General features: G+C 50.6%; 1 protein-coding gene across 5 annotated transcripts in view; it reads left to right on the top strand.

Moving 5' to 3' along the window:
- The window catches only part of PDE10A (phosphodiesterase 10A), a 669,061-nt gene that overhangs the window by 324,640 nt on the left and 328,787 nt on the right, over positions 1–15,634 (top strand). Inside the window, exon 1 of one of the 5 annotated variants that reach the window (XM_050789382.1) lies at positions 4,622–5,926. The exons of the other annotated variants lie outside the window; for them this stretch is intronic. Coding sequence (XP_050645339.1) covers positions 5,053–5,926 — 874 coding nt within the window. The 5' untranslated portion in view covers positions 4,622–5,052. Of the gene's footprint in view, positions 1–4,621; positions 5,927–15,634 lie in introns of those variants that run through there. 5 annotated transcript variants of the gene reach the window in all.

The raw sequence follows: 15,634 nt of genomic DNA, 5'->3' as shown, positions 1-15,634 counted from the left end.
GTTAATATTCACATGGTTATCCTAAGAACTTAGTATTGATTGTATAATCTCAGCAATACTTTTTAACACCAGTATCTTCATGGCTACATACAGCCATTATGCAGAGATTATTTTCAGGAGATAATTAATGTTTTTCTTTTGATTAGTGAAAATCTCCACTTGGGTCTTACTTTAATCAAGAAACACATGTTTCTGCCGTTGAAAAGAAGCCTTAAAAAAAAAAAAAAAAAAGAAAGAAACACACATAACCCCTTTCTCCAATAGAATGGATTCTTAACACCTATTCAAAATATTGTTTTAACCATTTGCATATCATCAAAAATACTCTAATTAGAAACTAATTTAATTAAAATTTAAAAATTAGAACTAATTCTAATTTAAAAATTAAAAACTATTCTGTTTATTAAATAAATAATAAGTAACCTATACTGGTTTTTACTTGCTTTATAACATGAAGTGATAACACAACTGCAATTTGTTTTACAATTAATTGGTTGGAATTAATAAAAATAATTTAATGGAGTGAAGGATAAAAGACTACAAGTTGGGTTCAGATTATACTGCTTGGGTGATGGGTGCACCAAAATCTCACAAATCACCACTATAGAACTTACTCATGTAACCCCCACCTGTTTCCCAAAAACCTATGGAAATAAAAAATAAAAAATAAATAAAAACAATTTAATTGAAACTGAAGATCTAGGAATGTTGGTGGTAGCTAAAGGAGTTGCTTTTATCATCTTGGTCTGTTTTCAAGGCTGTCCCCTATAAAGTATTGACTTTAATAATATTTTTAAAACCAGAATTATAACGGCCTTTTATTTTGGGTTTGACTATAACAACACACTGTAAGAAGCTATCCCTCACTTTCGTCAAGATGTGTTAACATCAATAGTCATGGAAATTTGTAATCAGCTGGCACTCAGGTGACAGGAAGGCCAGCAATTATTGAGTGCCTATTGTGTGTTGGCTTTCATTAAAGGTTATGAATAGTTGGAGAGGCAGTCTCCCTGATGTCAAGCTGTTTAAAATGGAGCTGTCAATGCAAATTACATGTGCATTAACTTTCTTAACAAGAGACTTAACCCAACATGTTGATATGTGCAGAAAAAAACACATTAAGTTCCAGGAGTCGAGACAACCAAGCTATGATGAATTAGGGATGAGAAAAATTGAAGGAGGTTTCCTGGAAATACAAACTAAAAACTAGAGTGAGGGACTGCGGGGGTGGTGGGTCGGGAGGATGTGAATAAATGCCTGGAAGCTGAACTCCATTTTAATGACACCAGGTAGTAAATAAGGTATCCTATTAGAATGGAGAGAGTTTGTGTGATATGACGCATCACCCCTGAATGACATTTACATTAATTTAGTAGCTATTAAATGGAAAAAGTCCGACATGTAAAACTCACATGATTTTATTGAGCTTGGGAACAACAGACACTTGCTTGTGATTTATTTTGCTATGCATTTTAAATAAGTTACAAAAATTAAAATCACAGTAAAGAGAACATGCATTTTGGTAGACATCTGTATAAGTAGATGAGTTTAACATTTAGTTTTCTTTGGTTTTATATATTCATAAAGAAAGGTTATTATTTTAAAAAGGAAACAGAGTTTTCAAGAATCAATGATGTGAAATTTACAACTGTAAGTACTAATGCCCACAGTTGTAAAATAAAATCAGTTAAGACACAGACTTGCACGTTTACCAAAAAGTTCATAAAATATTAACCATGTTAGTTACAAACCTAACTCTTAGATTATTAAAATGGGTGCATGGTTAAATTATCATGAAGAAATTTCATACTTTTTAAAGGAAAATCCTCATTTAAAAATTTCTTAGGCTCTACTTAGACGCATGTTTTTATGAACATAAAATCCAAATTAAGTAACAATCAGGCAGATATTATTTCCTCTGTAAATAAATGTTAGGCATAAATACTAAAAGTAATATAGAATTAACTTGATTTAAAAATAACAACATATAGAAGAATGTTTGGAGAATTTAAATGTACTTATGGTTGTATAGCTCCATTAATTTAAAGTTTCATTAGCAATAAAAAACTCTTGATCATTTTCCTTGGTAAAAGGCAGAGACAAATGTTTTATATTCTTTTAAAATGATGGTCATCATTATTTTGGCACCTGGTGTTAACTACCCTCTTAATATTCTTTTAGTTTTTTTTTTTCTTTGCAACGTGGGCTTGGAATTTCCTCAGCTGAAAGTAAGGAAAATGGTTTATTTTACCGAGCGCACTGCAACATTGTGCATTTCTGCCATCGCTCTTCCTCTTCTCCTAATGACAGTATGCTTACATTGTGTTATAGTCTAATAACCTTTTGTCATGTAACTATATTGCAGCCTTTATGGCAACTGTCAGAACGCAGTGTTCCCTCAGTTATGGGCCGGTGCCTTTATTCACAAAAGGTTTGGAGTAACAAAAGTGTAGTGTCACAGCCCTCTCCTTTTTCTGATATGTCAGTAAAGAAACTCAAAGGGAAGGAAAGGAATTCGCAAGCAGCGCATTCTCCAGGCGCGCAGCACCTGAGCACGGGTGAGTGACGGAGCCTGTATGTCTGCGCCTTTGTCATTAAAGTCTTCAACTAAGCAAAGTTCATGAAGGAGAGAAAGTGACTGAATGCCTCTGAGACTTACAGTAACAAACGTGGACACCAGGATGAAGGAGGGAGATCATGTATGAAAATCTCAGAGCGAATCAGTAAACCCCTCCTCAAGTTGTTTTCTCTTCCGTTGTTATGCTTTGTGATTTTTAATTTGTCCAGGAAAACGTCCCTTCCAGCAAGCACTTGGAGAAAAGGACGAAAGGTAAACAGGAGGTTGATTCTGGGAAAGGGTTAATGAAAATTCTAAAGGTTGCCTCCTGATTTAATAAGGAATCCCAGGACAAATATTTGGTGTTTCCCACCCCGTCTCCTGCGCTCACAAGGGGGCTTATAGGCAAGTTAAATTTATATTTTCTTGGAACTGAAAAATAGTTTTAATAACTCCAAGATGCAAATAAAGAAACTTAAATGACAAGGAGAAACAATTTTGCGTGTAAAGGAATGAACAATAAACACTTGAGGAGAAACTCGTCTTCCCTAAACGTGTGGGCAGCCCCCAGACCCTTGCTGCCTGGTCCAGCCACGACGGCACAAACTGCAGACTCGCAGCAAAGTAACTGGAATGGAATCTGCACGGCCAGAGAAGCGTGAAGCCGGGAGGCTGCCGGCAGCCTGGCTCAATCATTTTAGTTTTTTCTTTGCCGAAAAAATTCAGAAACAAGGGCAGCGCCCCTAAGGTAAGAGTCACTGGAATCATTTTCTTCTTCCACAAATATAGGGATTCTGACCTAGTGAGTGCCAAGGCTGTTGCCCGTTACACGCGACGCTCAGAATCCATCCGGCAATCGCGGAGACATCTGTGGATTTTACTGGGGGAGGGGAGCCCCAGCATGTCCCTCGCATCCCAACTGCTCAGCTTGGTGCAAATACAGAAGTGTTATTTTCCATTGTGGGGAGTTTAGATGGGAGTCGGGGAAAGCATTGACTAGTGAGGAATCTGGAGCACGCTTCAAATAAAAATACATGTGAAACTGGATAGAAAGAAGAAAATGTGGCGGGCGAGAAATGGCCCCGGGACCTGGCACACACCGGGAGCCCAGGGCCCTGGGTCAGCCCGGTTGCTGCACCGTAGCGCGCGCCCGTTTGGCCCTTCGTGAAAGCTGGGCTTTGGCGCGTGTGCTCCACTCCGGGGAAGGTGACTCGTCCAGACAGTCCGGACAGCCCGTGCCACCGTGGGACAGAAGAGCCACCGTCCCTCCTCCGACCCAGCGCGCCACGGTGGCCCCGCAGCGCGTGCCTGCCCGAACGCGGACACCTGCGCATCTGTGTGCGCTCTTGCGCTCCAACTTCCCCAAACTTCTGGCGGCTCCTAGTTCTGAGCGCCCATTGGGCGGCTCATTTCCCTTCAGTGGCAACTGCCTGGATTCATTGGTACGGAAGGGGATGGGGGTGTCCAAGAAAGCCGCAGATGGCAAGGCGGTCTCAGGGTTTGGGACAATGATCTCTCAGTCTTGCTCATTTTGGCCACAGTTTGCCCTTTCCGTTCTCTAACCTCAACCAACGCAAACTGGGCTTGTGCACACGAAGTTGGTTTTAAAGTGAGTATCCGAAAGGGAGTCCTGGGGAGGAACCGTATTGCAAACCCTACTTTATGGGAAACACTGTGAGTTGATTTAAACTCCAACCAAAGGTCCGAGTTGGAACTCTCTCCCGGGAGCTCTGACTGAGCACAGCTGGGTTGGAGCTGCTGGCCCGCCACCAGGAGGATTCCCTGGCTTGGGCAACTGGCAGGCCGACGTGGCTCGCCCAGCAACGCACAGCTGGAGCAGCTGCAGGACTCAGGATTTAGATTCCGGAACACCGGACCCAGATGTGACAAGGCCGGGCAGAGACGCAGCTGTTGCTCCATCCGCCCTCCCCGGCCCCGGGTGCAGGCAGCGCGCAGAGGCTCACTCGGGTGCGGGAGCCTGGCGCAGGGGCCGAGTCCCTCGGGGCGCGCTACGTGGGCGCGGAAGGCGGCGGCGGCGGCGGCGTGGGGAGCGCCTGCTCCGCCAGTGGGCGTCTTCTGCCGCCGCCGCCACCACCGCCTCCACGGGCAGCGGCACTGCGGCGCTTTTTTCCGCTGCTTTCGAGCAGCCGCCGAGGCTCAGCCGCCGGAGCGCGCACACACCACGCCACGCCTGCAAGGAGGGTCTCCGCCGTCCCTCTCCCCGGCCCGGGAGGACGCCGATTGTGCGCGCCTGAGGGTAGCCAGGCGCCGTCGCCGGGGCCTGGCCCCCGGCCCCGGGTCCTCCCGCAGCCCAAGCCGAGCACAATGTGAAGACTAGACTGGGAGGGAAGCCGAATACCAGAGAGGAGGACCAGGCAGCGGTTCGGGCGGCCGGCAAGGGTGGGCAGGTCCTGCGGGGGCGGAGCCCACCGAGCCCCGGCCCCCCTCGCCCCTCCCGCCGGCGGCCTGCCCCCTCCGCGGCCCGGGGAGGAACCATGACCAGCCCCGAGGAGCCTCTTGCTCCCCGCCCCCAGGGTCCCCCGCCAGCAGCAGGGGACGAGCCGGGCTGCGGCCCCGGCAAACTCCGCCTGGAACCCCGGCGCAGCGCGGCCGGCGGGGGGAGAGCGGCGGGCCCGGGCCTGGCCCCCGAGTGGCCTGGCCGCGGCCGGGCCGAGCGCGCCGCGCCCCCGCGCCCGCCCCCCTCCTCCGCAGGCCGCGCCAGCCCAGCTGGGGGCCCCGGCGCCCTCTCTGCGCGCGGCGGCGGCTGCGGCTGGGTCGCGGCCCGCGCTCCCTTGGCGCTCGCCTTCTCCTCCCGGGTCCCCTCCTCCTCTCCATCTTCCTTTTACTTCTGGCCGCCGCCCCCCCCGCCCCCTCCCTCTTTTCTCCCCTCCTCATCTGCCTTTCACCTCCCCGTGCGTCTCCCAGGAAGGGAGGGCGCAGCGGCGGCGGCGGCGGCGGCGGGAGGAGGCGGCGATGCTGGCGGAGGAGGAGGAGGACGACAAGAGGCAGCTCCCTTGAGCGTCCCCACCAGCAGTAGTCACCGCGGCGGCGGTGGCAGCGGCAGCGGCGGCGGGCGGCGGCGGCTCTTCCTCTCGCCTGCGCTCCAGGGCTTGCTTCTCCCAGCCCGTGCAGGGCCCCGGCCGCCGCCGCCGCCCCGGCTCCCACTCGGCCAGGCCGCCCGCCGCGCGGGCTCCCCCGGCTTCCCCGGCGCCGGCCCAGGCGGCGGCGGCCGAACTCCGCGGCGTCCCCAGGGCGCCGGCTTCGCCCTCGCCGCCGCGGCCGCGCTGCTCTTCGGCTCCGACATGGAAGATGGACCTTCTAATAATGCGAGCTGCTTCCGAAGGCTGACTGAGTGCTTCCTGAGCCCCAGTAAGTGGCCTGCTCCCCGTTCCCCGGTGGTGGGGCGGCTCCTCATCCCCTAGGGGGCAGGTGGGGGGCTTGGACTGCTGGGTGGGAAGCGGGTGTCGAGCGAGGTGCCCGTGCCTGGGCGTGGAGCGCCCAGCGGGCTTCTCTGGAGGGGAGGAGCCGGTGCCCCTGGCGAAGCGCGGGAGCTTCGGCCGCGCAGGGACGCCGGGGTTTCTCAGGCTTCGCGTGCGCTCGGGGAAAGGGCGGCCCAGGAGGGCGGCGGGAGCTGGGCGTTTCGAGCGGGACCTGCCGGCTGCTTCTCCGCCCCTCGTGGCGTTTCTGGCCACACTCGTCCGGCGCGTATTTATACTCTAAACTTTGTGACCACTTAGGTTCCTCCCTCTTGAGCCTGTGGCCACTTGGCTGGAGCAGATGCGCTTCCTTCTACTTGGGGGTCCAGCCCAGCGGGTCCCTGTAGCCGCGGTGAGGGAGGCCAGGGCCTCGGAACCCCGCGTTTCCAACTGTGAAGGCACCGCAGTTCTCCGGGACTCGGAGTGGGCGCCCGGCCTCCCACCCCTCGCAGTGACCGGCATCCAGAGCGTGGACTGGCGGGGTGGAAACGGGTGCACCTCCACCCAGGGGACGCATCCCCACCCCGGGCCGCATCCTGTTGGTCCCGGGCTTCTCTGGGGTCCGGGCTGGTAGAAAAAAGGGAAGGACAATAGGTCGCTAGGGTGGAAGAGAAAAGCGCCGCCGCCTCCGACTCGCGGGATGCGCCCCCAGGCCCACTGTGCGTGGCCACTCCTCCTCGCCACCCGCGGGAGCGGGGCTGAGAGCGCGCTGGGGCAGAGGTGGTAGAAGGCGTGTCACGGGGTTGGGGGACAAGACTGAGCAGAAAAGTCAAGGTAGGGGTTCGCCAGAAGGAACCAGGCAGGCGGGAGACGGTGAGGAAAGAGGAGGCGCCCGGTGCGCAGAGGAGGGGGGCGTCGCGGTCGCGGATGGAGGGCGAGCAGGGTGAGGACGGGAAGACCGCGGCGGGGCCGGGTGGGAGCACCTCCTGGTCCAGGAGGTCGCGCCCATGGGTCCCCGGGCGACTCCGGCGCCAGTCGGGGCGGGCGCGGTTTCCCGCGGCCCAGAGCGCGGCTCCGGAGCCACCGTCCACCGCGTGCGCACCCGAGCCTTTGTCTGAGTCTCGCTTAGGGGCCGCGTTTCCGCGGCGCCTTCTCCGGGCCGACGCTCTTCCAGGATTGCTGTTTCGGTTTCCCGCTCCCAACTGCGGCTTACTCCCAGGCTTTGGCCGACCCGGGTCTCCAGGGCACCCGAGGTCGAGCCCCTCCCTGCGGCCAAAGCTCACCGCCCGCCCAGGCACCATTGGGGTGCACTCCCCCGGCTGGCGAGCGTATTCGCGCCAGGATAGGCCGCTCCTTGCAACCCCGGTTCCCGGGCATGGGCCAGTCCACGGCGGCCGCGTGGTCAGCGGCCTCTCGCACACCTGTGAGGGCTCGCTGCTCTCACTTGATTGGCTGGCCGGGCGTGGGTGAAGTGCTCCCAGCTGACCCGCAAGTCCTCCCCCAGGTGTCTGCCTCCCACCCCCGCTGCAGTCTAGGTGGGGAAGGGGTGTGGAGATGGGTTTGCATGGACAGAGCATGTGGCCTTCTCTGTTGGCCAGAGATGTGGTCAGTAGAAGCACTTTTCCTTACTGAAGTGTCCCTTGGCCACGCATTGAAGGTGGTAGAGGATGGGGCCCCACCACCTCTCCGGGGGTTTTGGGATCAGCCTATAGGCCTGGTCTAGGACTGGGGTTCCTCCCGGTACCTTAACTGGTGGGCTTGTGAATTCTTTCTTAAAAAAATAAACATCTACTTTTCTCAGTTGACTTTTGATTTGGGGTGGGGAGTTGAAGTCAGCTCTGCCTTGCAGTGACAGGCTGCTCTGGGGGAAAGGGTGCTACTGAGGCACGGGATTCCAGGCTTCTGGAAAAAGCCCCTGGTCCTGAAATGATGGGGCTTCTGTTGGTGCTGCTGGAACTGCTGTTGGCTCGTGTGTTCAGGGCCATGCTGGATGTTTTGGAGGGGAAGAGAGATCTGCAGCTCTGGTTAGAGGGTGGAGTTCTCTTGGGATTCCTAGGACGCTCTCCCTTTAGGAAGACAATACCTGGAGAGGAGAAGGGTCTGTTCTGCAGAAAGGCCCAGCCAGGAGAAGCTGGTGCGTCAGAGAAACCATACTCATCAGGGAACACTCAAGAGCGGCCTCCTTGCCCCATACCCTGCCCTGAGCAGTAGCTTTGGGCTTGAACAGGAGCAAAAGGTTAGGACAGTCTTATTTGGGACATGACTAAGGTAGTAAACAAGAAGATACTTTTAAACAAAATCAATTATCAGACCCACTTCACTCAAGCTTGGGAAGGGGATAGATGGATTCTTAAAGGAGAGTAGCCAGTTTCTGCTCTGACACTCTTACCTCTGCTTTTTGGGTCTTTATTTCTATGTGTTGCTGCATGACAAGCCACTGGTCTGAATTGCTAAAGTACCGACGTTTGACAGATTTTTGTGCTATTTGTCGTTAAAAAAATCAGTCTTTTGAAAAAGAATTTCTAGATTCCCTAAAAATTTAAAAATGCCCAAATGCATACAAATGTGTCTAATTGTTGAGTGTTATTCCCTTTTTTTTTTTTTCTTTCAGTTTGATCTTCTGTTGGTCTGATATGCAAGTTGTCATGCAAAGGCTGTTTTGTCCAGTTACAGTTTGTATGAATGCTGGTTTTATTTTTATTACCATCAAAAGCAAATCATGTGTAGAGGGTATGACATGCCAGCTCTGCTTCTGTCCATTTTAGCTCTGCGTTTTGGCTCTTCACACTGACCGGCTGGTTCGCTCACTCATGCACCAAACAACACTTAGTAAGAGCTACTGCCAGGCCCCAGGCCCCAGAGACAGAAAGAAAGAAAGAAGCCTAGTAGAAGCCACGAAGCTGCTGTGGGAGGTGTTCGCCATCCAGTAATAGAGATGGAGTACCCTAGAAGCAGGTTTGACATTAATGTCCAGAGGTCAGTGGCCACCATGCCCACTGCCCTTACTCTGCCCTTATCAGGCCATTCCTGACTTCACCTCATCTCCTGCCATCTGCCTCTAATTGCTGACCTCTGGGCTCTTCCTCAGGCACCCAGCTTCATACTTCATTGTTAGCAAAGTTGCCATTGGGGTAGGAAATACTCTTGTGTCTGGAGAGCCCAGTGTTTGCTTGTGCAGTGGAGAGAGGAGAAGTAACGTGGGACAAACCAGTGTGAGTGGCATTTGTCTAGACCAGATTGTCTGCGCTAGTGGTCACTGTGGCTGCCCTGATGTAACACGGCTGCAGGACGTGCCGAGATTAGAAACTCTGAGGCACACCTGTGAATAAGGAGAAGCGTCAGAAGCCACAAATACACCTGCACCTCTCTCTGTTTGTGTTTCCCTGGTTAGCTACTCTGATGACATAAACAGATATAGACAAAGGAAAACCCCGGTTGGTCAAGGAGGATACCGAGAAAGTTAGGAAAATAAAATTGTGAATGCAGACTGCAGATAGCTTCAGAGTACAATTGGTTGTATATTTCCCAAATATTCAAAACAGGAGGTGTGTATGTTCCCAGGAATTGTGGAGTTTAAATGTGCTCCGCACTCATCAGTAACCACTCTTACTGTTTCTTGAGACATAAGATACCGTGCGACCAACACTTGAACAAACTGAGATAAATACGATCTCTTTTAAGAGCAAATGTGTTTAACACGTACAAACTACACTAGACTTCGCCTTTAACTTCTGTTTGTGGGCTCAGGGAGATGGAGGTCGCAGAACAATGCAGGAACAACACTCAGCGGTAGAAATGGGTCTAAATCAGCCAACAGCCAACTCATAGACACTTGTTGAGTACCTACTGAGTGTAAATTGTTTGAGGGAGGTTAAAATAATGATACCAGGTCCCTCAAAGGACTTGAAATATAGCTATGGACACCTACAAAGATGACCAACAAAGCAAGGTGTGACTTTTTCCTACAGAGCCAGGGTGTGGACATGAGTGTCACAGTCCTCCGTGGAAGGGTGACCTATTTTTTGGTAGGGAAATCAGAAAGGACTTAAGGCCAAAGGGCAGAGCTGTTTAAACTGGTGGGATTCTTTAGGTTATCAATGCTTACTTTCAAGAAATTGCACTTTTAGTTTTGAGAAACGTACATGAGAAAATTCAAATGAGAAGCAGTAGAAACTTTAGAAGATGGTGTCATCTGCTATCCCAATCGGCCTATTAGTCTTAGATAATTTCTGCACGTAAAACTTTTTCCACTCCAATAGGAAAAAAAAAATCAGTGCAATAGATAGTCAAGCAAATATTAGGATTTTGTTTACTATAAAGCAGGTTAAACATAGTGTGGTGCACATTTCACCAACGAATACATTGTTAATTTTTGTTTGTTTCAAAACAGCTGATGCAATCTGAGAGAAAAAATAATTTTCATGTAAAACGGAGTATTTTCCCTTAAAAGGAAAACTCTTAGTTGTAATTCAAAACATTTTAATTTCCTTTTAAAATGTAAATTAGACTCCTCCAGCTGATCATGTCTCTAAGTCTGCCTAAAGGAAAACTCCACAGTGACAGAGGAACTCATAATCTTGCAAGGAAGGCAGAAGATATCCAGTACTCTTGTTTTCTTTGTAGCACTCACCACTTGCTGAAATTATCTTGCTCACTTACTGGCTTATCTGTTTATTGCCTGCCTTCCCTCTCTGGAAAGGAAGCTCCGTGAGAGCCTGAGGGCAGGTGTCTTTTTGGTTGTTTCCCTGAGACTCTTAACAGTGGCTGACACACAGAGAGAAGGTACTCAAATACTTGTGTTGGAAATTCAGAGATGAAAGCCAAAACAAATCTAAACAGAACCAAACATGTTGCCTGTCTTCAAGAAACCTAGAAATCGACGAGCACTCTTTGAAAGCTTCCTTTGTATGAGCCTCTGTTCTACGGACTCAGGATTCCGAGGTGTATGAGACAATATCAGTTATTTCGAGGAGCACGCAGCTTACGGGAGAGATGGACGAGAGTTCACAGACACGCTTACCCACAGACAGGCTGCAGGGCACTCTGCAGACAGTGAGAAGCAGATGGCCTCTGACTGGGAGGTCCTGGAAAGGTTTCACAAGGTGGGAAGAGGCAGTGCCTTAGTTTTGCGAGAAGTCTGGGAAGGACCTTCTGAAGCCAAGGGAAAAGGATCTTCTGAGGTTGCAGGGTGGAAAGCAGCCTGGACAGGTGGTAGGTTGGGGACCCGGGTGATAAGACAGGACAGAGGATTATTTAGGCTAAGCTAAGGATACTTTACAATGACCCCTCAGACGACTGTATAGAAACAGCTATGGAAGACAGGTAGAAAGAATGCCCTCCGTGCTGGAGCTAGGATTCTGTGTGACTGGAGGGATAGGGCTGATCTTGGTGGCAGAGTCCTTGGCACGTGAGAAGAGGTGGGAGTTGGACCAGAGACGGGGCCATGCACATGAATGGTCGGGAGAGATACAAGCAGGAGGTAGCAGTTAATCAGACATCTGGGTGGCTGGTTAGATAAGGCAGGAGACATCTGACTCCTCAGTTTCTGGATTGGAAAGTTGTGTGTGTGTGTGTGTGTGTTGGGGTTGGAATGGGAGTAGTTATATGCCTAGAGAAAGAGGTATCAGAATGGGAAGTATGAGAATTGAGCACCTACTATGTGTTAAGCAGCCTCCTTGGTAGTAGGGATGGTCTCTGCTTGTATGGTGCCCGCATTCTGGTGGTGCAGACAAGAACCAGAAACAAAAAATACCAAGAGAGCTGCACAGCGAATGCACACTGAGAGTGGCCTGTGCGGCTGTGTGGCTCCTTGCCTTGTTCTGTGCAGGTCTCTCTTCACAGGGGCAGTAGAAATGGCCTCTGAATGACAAGGCCATTCAGTTATCAGGGGAAAAGCACCCTAGGCAGAGGGGACTCACAAGGCAGAGATGCGGGATGAGGGCTGTGCTGCTGGAGCTGAGCCCACCAGACAGTGGCATGTGAAGTGGCAAATGGGCTGGATGAAGGATTTGCAGTCAGAGGAAAAAACTGCAGTTTACTCTGGATGAAGGCAGAGGTTTTGGGGAGGTTTTGAGCAGGTGAGTGATCCATGGTTTATTATCTCAGAAGCTCATTCTGGCTGAATGAATCAAGGGAGCTGTCATGGATACAGGGAGTCCATGGAAGCTACCGTCATAGTCAAGACAAGAGCAATGGTGACTGGGATCACAGCGATGATAATAGAAGCAAAATGCCGTAGTGGTTCAGGAGGTGTTTGGAGGCGGCGTGTGTAAGACCTGCAGGTGGGTTGGATACGGGGAGTCAAGGGAGAGAGAGGAATCAAGAATCCACGCCTGGGTTTTTGGCTGGAAAGATTTGGTAAATGGTGGGGCCGTTCACTGGGATTGGGATGGGAAGCCTGGAGGAGGAGCACGTGGGGTGCGCAAGGAACCAGGCGTGGCGTTTGGTGGTGTTCAGTCTGAGATGCCTATGCTAGGAAGGCAGTTGGATAAACAAAGCCTGGGAGGATTTGATCCAAAGAATCGTTCAAGACCGCAGCATAGAAACTGCAGTCACAGCATCTAAAGTCATGGGATTGGATGCCCCCAAGGACAGTATATAGATGCCTCTGACATTTTGACTCTGAGGGAAATACAGACGGAGTTGGTTAATGAACCATAGCTGGGTGCAATGTAAGTGCCTGGCTGAAGTTTGACACACGAACGGATGGCCCTCTGGAATTCCGTGCTATGAACCGGATTAGAGAGAGAGATTTGGACTGTGCAACACCAAGGTAGTCGCTGAAGCCACAATCATGAATGGAGACCAGGAGTGAATAGTGGGAGTGAGCAGAAGCCAGAGTATAGGACAGAAGAAGGCAGAGCTATGGAGCACCCTGGAGAGGAGTGACCCGGGGACATCCGGAGATGGAAGGGAGCACGCCCTGGAGTTCAGAAGCTGAGCCTCAAGAGGAGAGAAGCCAGATGCTCCAAAGAGCAGGTGAGTTCCAGCAGCAAGGAGGTCATCCGTGGCCTTGGTCGGGAGATTGCAGTGGAGTGGCATGGATAATACCTGATGCCACTGTGGTGAGGATGGCAGACGGGGCTGTTTGAACCTCAGCCATGGGCAGGTAGATGCCGGCTTTTTCTGCATGGAGCATTGACTTGGGAATGTTGATTTGGTGAAGAAAAGGAGCTTGAAGAAATAGGAAGATAGGTAGAAACAAACCTTAAAGAGAACGGGACGAGTAGAATGTGGGGGACATGAGATGGCTTTGGACGCTAGAAGGAAACCTCTTCCTCAGAGAGGGAACCTTGGAAGGAACCAGTGTGGGCGCTGCTGTGAAGGTGGAAAATTCACAGTGCTTTCCCCAGCTTCTGGCCCCCATTTCTCCCAGCTGGACGGGACTGTGGCCACCTGAGAATGAGCCGAGGAGGAGAGTGGGGCCTGGGGAAGCAGGGGTGGGGTGGGGGAGAACGGGAGGCCAGCTGCCAGGGGATGGCCCAGCCTTGCTGAGACTGGAATTGGGATGCTAGGAACAGGACAATGAGGAGGATGGTGGGAGTGACTGGGAACGTTTTAGAAGGAAAGTAATGCCATTAATTTAATAGTTTAGGAAGACATGCAGTACCGGTGTGCAGGGGGGATCGGAGTAAGGGCTGGCAGAGTAAATGTTAATACACTCTGCATTTAAAAAATATACCAAACACAAAGGTACGCACAATTCAGATACGCATCTTGATGCAAGTTGACCGGTAGAGTCCAATTGGAGTGGTGTCTTGAGGGCGGAAGAGTATTTGATATGTGGAGTTGAGTGAGGTTCCAGAGAGGCAAGGTTCCAGAGAGGAGAGAGAACCTGGACAGAGGTGCCAGGCGCAAGATGCGCAGCCAGAAGTCAGGGCTCCTGGAGTAGGACGATCTCATGGCTGGGGGGCTTTGTGCAGAGAAGAAGGGATGGAGAAAGCTGACACGGTGGATCAGGTCTTCCTTACGCACTGAGTCCAGCTTTGCATTGGGGGAAGGAGTGGGGAGGTGCCAGAGGGCACGGTATGGGGAAGATACCATGACATACAGATATTTATCACATGTTTCCTGCTCATTGGTTTCCATCTGCATCACTGGCAATATAAACCCAGGACAGAGCTGTGCCTTGCTGTCCTGGAGTTGCTGGCTCATGAGGGATCCAGACCTGATGAGGGGCGATCTGGAGAGCCGCTGGTAGAGGCACGCATGGTGGGGAAAGCTGTGCCCCGGGATGGAGACAGAGGTCCCACTTCGCTCCTGCGGAGCTCTCGGGCCCTGCAGCTCTCTGGCCTTTCCACGGTCTCTCTCCACTTCTGCAGTGTGATTTAACGCATGGCTGCCGCTTCTGCCGTGTGTCATGGTGTCCTCCTGACTGCGAGTCTTTCCTCTTAGTTGCCACCAGTGCCCTGGAACCCCTTTTCCTTGCATCCTCGCAGGCTTCGTCATGGTCCGCTCATCCTCCTTCCATCGTTTGCTGGTGCTTACGATTGTCTGCTTTCATGTTTGTCTCCTATTAGCCAACGTGTTCCTTGCGGGTGGGAAGTGTGTTTCATTCATTTTCCTAACCTCAGTGCCTAGCACGTTGCCAAGCAAAATAAGTTGAATGAATGAATAAATAGTGAAGGCGCTTAAGTGAGGGAATATGATTGAAATCGTCCTTTACAAGATTAATTTTCCTAAAGGGAAATAAATAATGAAATAAATAATGTGATTGTAAAATTTTGCCGGCATGACTTGAAACTTCATTTTTGCTTCATGCATCATATTTTCATGTGATCCAAATACACTCGTTGGCACCAGTGACCGGGGCTTCTGAGCTACTGTGAACACAGCGTGTTCTTATGCGCGAGCTGCTGGGGCATGGCTTGGCATGGAGCAGCCACCCTGAGTTGACAGGAAGGAGGGAGATAAGTGTTTAGAGCGTTCTGGATGCCTCTGCTGCATTTCCTGGGGCAGTGATAAAAAGCTTTTTACTTTGATGAAAACATTTCTACATAGCAAAGCGAAAGTGTTGCTTATGAAGGGCTGACGTGTTTGAGTATGATGAATTATTTATAAAAATACAAGCGTATTTGGCCTTTTAAAAGTTGGTAAGTACTGTGTAAGAAGCAGTTTTGCATAAAGAGCAGTTCACTCTGTTGGAAAAACACAGACTAACAGGTAACTGCAGAGTTGCATTCCAGGGACGGGTGGAGGCTGGTGCAGAATGGGAAAAAGCAGCATGATAATATAGAATTCAAGTTGTAGTTGTTTGTATAGGATGTAATTTGTGTTTCGGTGTTATATTTTAGTAGCTTCTGAAATAAACATCTAAAGTGATATCCAAAAGGGCTTGAAGGCTGGGCGAGGCGGTTCTTGCCTGTAATCCTAGCACTTTGGGAGGCTGAGGTGGAAGTATTGCTTGAGCCCAGGAGTTCTAGATCAGCCTGGTTAACATAGTGAGACCTTGTTTCTAAAAAGAAAAAAAAAAAGTAGCCCGGGAGGTTGAGGCTGCAGTGAACCATGATCACACCATTGCACTCTAGCCTGGGCAACGGAGGGAGACCTTGCCTCAAAAGACAAAAAGAACAACGACAAAAAAGAGCTTAGTTACTATGGCTTCCTGGACGTGGTAATTACATAGTGTATTCGTGTCTCAGGGTTATATACATTTCAAATT

Source organism: Macaca thibetana, chromosome 4 (genome assembly GCF_024542745.1).
Source record: "Macaca thibetana thibetana isolate TM-01 chromosome 4, ASM2454274v1, whole genome shotgun sequence".
Classification (NCBI taxonomy): Eukaryota; Metazoa; Chordata; class Mammalia; order Primates; family Cercopithecidae; genus Macaca; species Macaca thibetana.
This window is presented reverse-complemented; position numbering and strand designations above follow the sequence as displayed.